We start from the raw sequence: 5,249 nt of genomic DNA, 5'->3' as shown, positions 1-5,249 counted from the left end.
AAGGGAGGAACCCCTAGAAAGAGGTTGTAAAATGTACGTAGGAGGGTCCCTCCATTTAAAAGAAAAGAAAAAAATCTCTGCGTAGATGCCCAATACACAGGTCTAATGAAAGTAGTAGATAGTAAGTCCTAACACAGGTCTTCAAACCGGATCCAAAATGAACCCTAGCAAAGCCAAGGTGGGGTTTGGACCGGAGGATAGAAGACGTAGGGAGTGGTGGAGGGAGGTGGCCCACTGCTTTCGGGGAGCCGCGCTGTTAATCTAGGGAGAGACGCAGCAATGGGAAAGGCGAACGCCTGTGTTATTCTTGACCCGTTGCAGACACCGTACCCAGCTTCCTCTGAGGGCGGGCTTAACTGCCCGGAAACGGAAGTCTCTCTCTTTTCGGTTCTCGTTTCTGCTGAGTCACGGTGAGTGTTTCCCGGGCTCTACGTGGGGAGTGGGGGTCATCCGCGGTAATCCACGGCCGCGTGACGTCTGGGGACCCCGGACCTGGATCAGAGGTGCGGGGGGAGGTGGATGGAGTGTGATGGGTCGGCATTTCGGGGGTGCGTGGAGGGGAAGCGGGGTAGCCGCTGGTCCCCTCATCTCATGGATTCTGACGCTTGTTTTCCTGCAGGTTCTGCCCGCGCTCTCCGCGCCTCGTCGCAATGGTGAGTACGACCCCTGCTTGGGGCCTTTCCGGGGTTGGGGGGCGAGGGGCGAGGGCAGGGGCCCCTGTGTGAGAGTCTCCCGAGCCCCGCGAGGGGCTGGTGGGCTCGACCATCCGAGAAAAGCGTATCTCTACAGTTGCTTCTTTTTGTTTTGTGTTGCAGCCTCGCAAAATTGAGGAAATCAAGGACTTTCTGCTCACAGCCAGGCGAAAGGACGCCAAATGTAAGTGACGGTCTACACGACCGAGTGGAAAGGGTCGCGTTGGCGCGGAGCCGGCCCTGCACGGGGCCTGGGCCGGGCGGCTGCTTAAGGCTGTGCGTGCGTTGTCGGGGAGCAGTGGTTTTAGCAGGTCTCGCGTAAAGAAAGTTGGTTGGCCAGTGTGTTGTCTTCTTTAGCTAACTGAACGTTTAAGAAACGTTCTAAGGTGTTTTGTTCATGTGTGTTCTCCTTTGTATGGTAGGTGCTCTGAACACTGGGTGAAAATCTGGAAATGCGCTTTTCATAAACCCCTTGTTGACTTAGTGCTGCATGTTAGGTTCTGGGCTGAGGACAGGCCCTGCTCACAAGGAACTAAGTCATTTCCCTTCTACGTGTGTTAGCGTTCTAGCTTGTAAACGGAGGGAAAAGTAATTGATGTATCAGAAACATAGAACAGCGAGTTTTTGATGGACGTGTGCCAGCCCCAGCTGCTAGTGTGTTCTCTCTACACTGTGGGAGGGAATTCTGGTGTGCCTTTGTTGTAGTTGAAGGAGATTTGAGGAGCTTGTGCCTTATACTGGATCTTGAACTGCTTTAATCCGGAGTCATCTTTCTTGTGCTGTTCCTTATAGCTTTGTTTCCCTCCCAGATATGTGCTAAAGAGAAAATCGGAGAACTCGTGGAAGTGGAGTACTGTCGGGCTACTTACTTTAAGGTGGGCTAAGGCACCAACCGTCTGTGACGCCCTGTGCCAGTGGTCGGGTGAAGCAGTGGCGTGCAGGAGAGCCTTTTAGGGAGTTCACGGGGCTTCAGGAAGAGTCGTGTTTGTGTCCCCTTTACCTGAAACAGGTTGTTGCGTTTGATCCCCTGGTGCTGTGTGAACTGGTGACCACCTGTGGGAACAAGTAGCATCTGGTGGGAATATCTGTCCTGACGGGTGGTGGGGACCGCGGGTGGCAGTGCGCTTGTGTTTTTGTATGTACTGCGGTGCACAAAGGAAATGTATCAGGTCAGCCTTAGTCCAGGCGAGGGAATTTGCTGTCACTGCCTGGGTTCAGATCCCAGCTCTACCAGCAGGTAGCTGTCCTTAGCAAGGTAAACACAACCCCACTGTTTTCTTTCTGTTGAGGAGGGGGTGATGACATCTGTCTCCTAGGATTGGTGCAAGGATCAGATCAGATGATCTGTTAGAGACTTTAGCACCTTGAGCAGGTGACACCAAATCCATCAGCTTGCTTTGCGTTTTAATTGTTTGGGAGCTTGATTTTAGACAGTGACCTGTGAGGGTACGGGTCACGTTCCCTTGGATATGATAGGGTGCTCAGTGAGTGTTTTTTGAATAAACTTATATTTTTCTTTATAGATTTAATTGTAAGATAAACATAAAATTTTTTGGTGTGCGGTTTACTGGCTTTGAGAATGTTCACATTGTAGTGCAACCATGCTTTTCCAGGAATTTTTATCTTGCAAAACGGAAACTCTGTAACCCATTAAACAATAGGTCTCCATTCTCTCCGTCCAAGCCCTGGCCATCACCATTCTACTTTGTGTCTATCAATTTGAGTCTTCTAGGTGTCTCATGTAAGTGAAATCATCTGGTATTTGTCCTTTCATGATTGGTTTACTTTATTTAGCATGATATCTTCAAAATTCATCCATGTTGGAGAATTTGTCAGGATATCCTCCTTAACACTAAATAATCCATTGTGTGAACATGCCACATTTTGTTCATCCATCCATGGACATTTGGGTGGTTTCTGCCTTTGGCTGTTGTGCATAATTTTGCTGTGAACGTTGTACAAATATGTCTTGTTGCCGCTTTCTGTACTTTCGAGTATATTCCTGTAAGTAGAATTGCTGTATCATATGATGTTGAATAAACATTTTTAAGAGATGCATCTGCCTTATCTTGCGAGGGTTCAGTTAGTTAATAGATGTACAGCAGGTACTAGGGACGACGCAGTATACTTAGCTTTGGGAGGAATGTTAAGATAGCAGAATAGGTTGGTTTGAGTAAATATCCATGTGCCTGATTTATTAAAACACGAGCCAAGGCAGCCAGTGCCTTGGGCAGGGCCACAGAGCTTCTGCTTCCTGTGACATGTCCTACCCCTTTAGCAGTTATTGGCAGAGATGGAGCTGTGGGTTGTGAGTCCAAGTTAACTGTGCTGTAGAAGTCGGAACGAGGAACTTGACAGGTGCCTGCTATGAGTAACCGGGGAAGCGGATGTCGTCCTGCCGCCGGAATAGGTGCCGGCCTCATAGAAATGCATTGACGGTTGTACATGACCAGACTGTTTGCTAAATTTCAAACGTTGCGCTGTTGAATTTTGAGCACACTTGAGGCTCTTTATTGTCTGAGCTGTGTTCCTGAGATAGAATTTTAAAGCAATAAAGAGCCCAGAAAATGTGTTCTGCTCAAATCTGAGGAAAAGCTTCGGTACATGCTCGTTATGTTGGGGGCGGTCCTGAAGGAAGAGCCTTAGCATCGCCCCCGATGGCATCTCACATGCAGAGTTATTTCTAGAAGGGTGGTGGAAGGTTCTTGATCTCAGCAGTTAATTCATCTCCTTACTTTATGAACTACTTTCATTCCTTAAAAAAATAATAATAATAAGATGGATACAGGATGTTCTAAGATGTGTTCAGTGTACCAGATACTGTGTTTTAAATAGAAACATTAAGCACCAGGTTCGTGAGTATTAATGTAAGAGAAATGAACATTTGTGACATGATTTTTAAATACTGAGCTCAGAGGAGGGCGGGGGCGTCTTGTTCTTTGTTTCAGCAGAGGGAAGGTGGAGGGAGGCAAGCGCAGCTGTCACACGTGCCACTGCCTGCAGGACTATGAAGCAGGTGGACCACGTGCCCTCTCTCTTCTGTGATACAATGTAACTGTTAATTCTGGTCTCTGATAGCGGTCAAGATCAAGAAAAATAAGGATAATGTGAAGTTTAAAGTTCGATGTAGCAGGTACCTTTACACCTTGGTCATCACTGACAAAGAGAAGGCAGAGAAGCTGAAGCAGTCGCTGCCCCCAGGTGAGTGAGGCGGAAACCCCCCGGGGAGGGGGAACAACCTGGAATGTGGAGGGGGGTCCCTGTATCACCATCTTGTTTCTTGACTTCTCCCCAGAATGAGGGAAGTGCATTCTGTGGTTTGTCTAAGTATCTGCTCTTGCTGTGGCTGTAGTGCAAGGAATATGTGTGGTGGTCAGAGGTTAGATCCCATACCAGAAATCACTTCCGTGGCCTGAGGAAAGGTTGTTTCACCCCCTTCAGTGCTTTCCTAATGCAGCATCATAACAGCTGATGCTTATTCTATGTCACTCATTTCATCCTCACCACAGCCCTACAGGGTAGGTAGGTGCTGGTATATTGATGACCCCCATTTTTTTTTTTTTTTTTAAGGTTTTCAAAGTAACATTTATTTCTTAAAAGTTAACATGTGCATAATAGGAAACCAAAGAACACAAGAAGCAAAAAACAAGTCATCCATCATCACAAGCAGTTTACCATTTGATGTGTCCTTCTAGGGATGACCCCCATTTTTATAGGTTGAGAGACTTACTAAATACAACAGGCCATGAGCGTAGGTTAGTTAAGCATAGGGGCCTGTCCCGGTGGTGGAAGGCTCAAAAGGGCAGCTGGGAGGAAACTGCCCCAGGAGCCCAGAGGGGTTCTGAAGGCGGCTTCTTCACAGAGGGAAGTCAGCCAGCGCCACCTGCCTTTGTAAGCCTAATGGGAACATCTTCAGAAAGGCTGAGAGAGAGGGGGGACGTTTTCATCATCAAACACTAACTGTTAATGTTTTAAGCAAAACCGTCCTGGTGGGCTTAATTTCTGAGCTTGGCGAGCCCTCTTTGGCTTAAGTACAAAATCCAGACAAGCAGTGGTAACTCAAATAAAATGAATAATCTTCTGAATGGCTTACTTTGGGTGTCTCTTTTCCTCTAGGTTTGGCAGTGAAGGAGCTGAAATGAATCACGCACACTGATTTGAACTGTATTAAAATTTTTAAAATTCTCAAAATGGCCTTTGTCTTCGAGGATGGGGGTGTGTGTGTGTTACTTGCAATGGCTTCTGGTGGGAATAGGATGGGGTTCCTGGTTGCTACCTTGTTGCATTTCCAATCTTGGGCTGTGATCCCAGAGGACAGATAAAGCCATCTTTTTTTTTTTTTTAAGCCTAAGTTTGAAAATAAGTAGATGGAAATAGGCAGTTAAAAGAACCAATTATTGGTGGAAGTGAAGCCAGTCTGCCCTCATGATATGTAAAAGTCATTTAGGTAAAATGAGCTCCCTGGTCATGAAAATGGTAGTTAAAAGGAGGAGTTGATTAGCCTTGGAAATGGCAGTAAATGAAGCCGTCTCTTCCTCAGGAGGTGGTGGCGCTTTT

General features: G+C 47.1%; 1 protein-coding gene across 2 annotated transcripts; it reads left to right on the top strand.

Annotated features, from left to right (window-relative positions):
* The first annotated feature begins 327 nt into the window (after positions 1 to 327).
* RPL38 (ribosomal protein L38) lies at positions 328 to 4,883 on the top strand. 2 transcript variants are annotated; one of them, XM_067020605.1, is made up of 5 exons: positions 328 to 410; positions 620 to 653; positions 816 to 876; positions 3,771 to 3,893; positions 4,809 to 4,883. In XM_067020605.1, the coding sequence occupies exons 2-5, from the start codon at positions 651 to 653 to the stop codon at positions 4,832 to 4,834; spliced, it is 213 nt and encodes a 70-aa protein (XP_066876706.1). In that variant the 5' UTR covers positions 328 to 410; positions 620 to 650; the 3' UTR covers positions 4,835 to 4,883. The 2 variants fall into 2 exon arrangements, with proteins under 2 accessions (XP_066876706.1, XP_058904574.1); XM_059048591.2 differs by having other exon boundaries at positions 403 to 503.
* Positions 4,884 to 5,249: the final 366 nt, after the last annotated feature.

The sequence above is a fragment of the Kogia breviceps genome, chromosome 19 (genome assembly GCF_026419965.1).
Source record: "Kogia breviceps isolate mKogBre1 chromosome 19, mKogBre1 haplotype 1, whole genome shotgun sequence".
NCBI classification, from domain to species: Eukaryota; Metazoa; Chordata; class Mammalia; order Artiodactyla; family Physeteridae; genus Kogia; species Kogia breviceps.
The sequence above is the reverse complement of the archived record's forward strand: the minus strand, read 5'-3'. Positions and strand labels throughout refer to the sequence as shown.

Excerpts from the sequence above, each read along its gene's own strand:
- RPL38 (XM_067020605.1), top strand. Across the intron at positions 877-3,770 it reads CAGGCGAAAGGACGCCAAAT|CGGTCAAGATCAAGAAAAAT; the intron begins GTAAGTGACGGT and ends GGTCTCTGATAG. Across the intron at positions 3,894-4,808 it reads GAAGCAGTCGCTGCCCCCAG|GTTTGGCAGTGAAGGAGCTG; the intron begins GTGAGTGAGGCG and ends CTTTTCCTCTAG.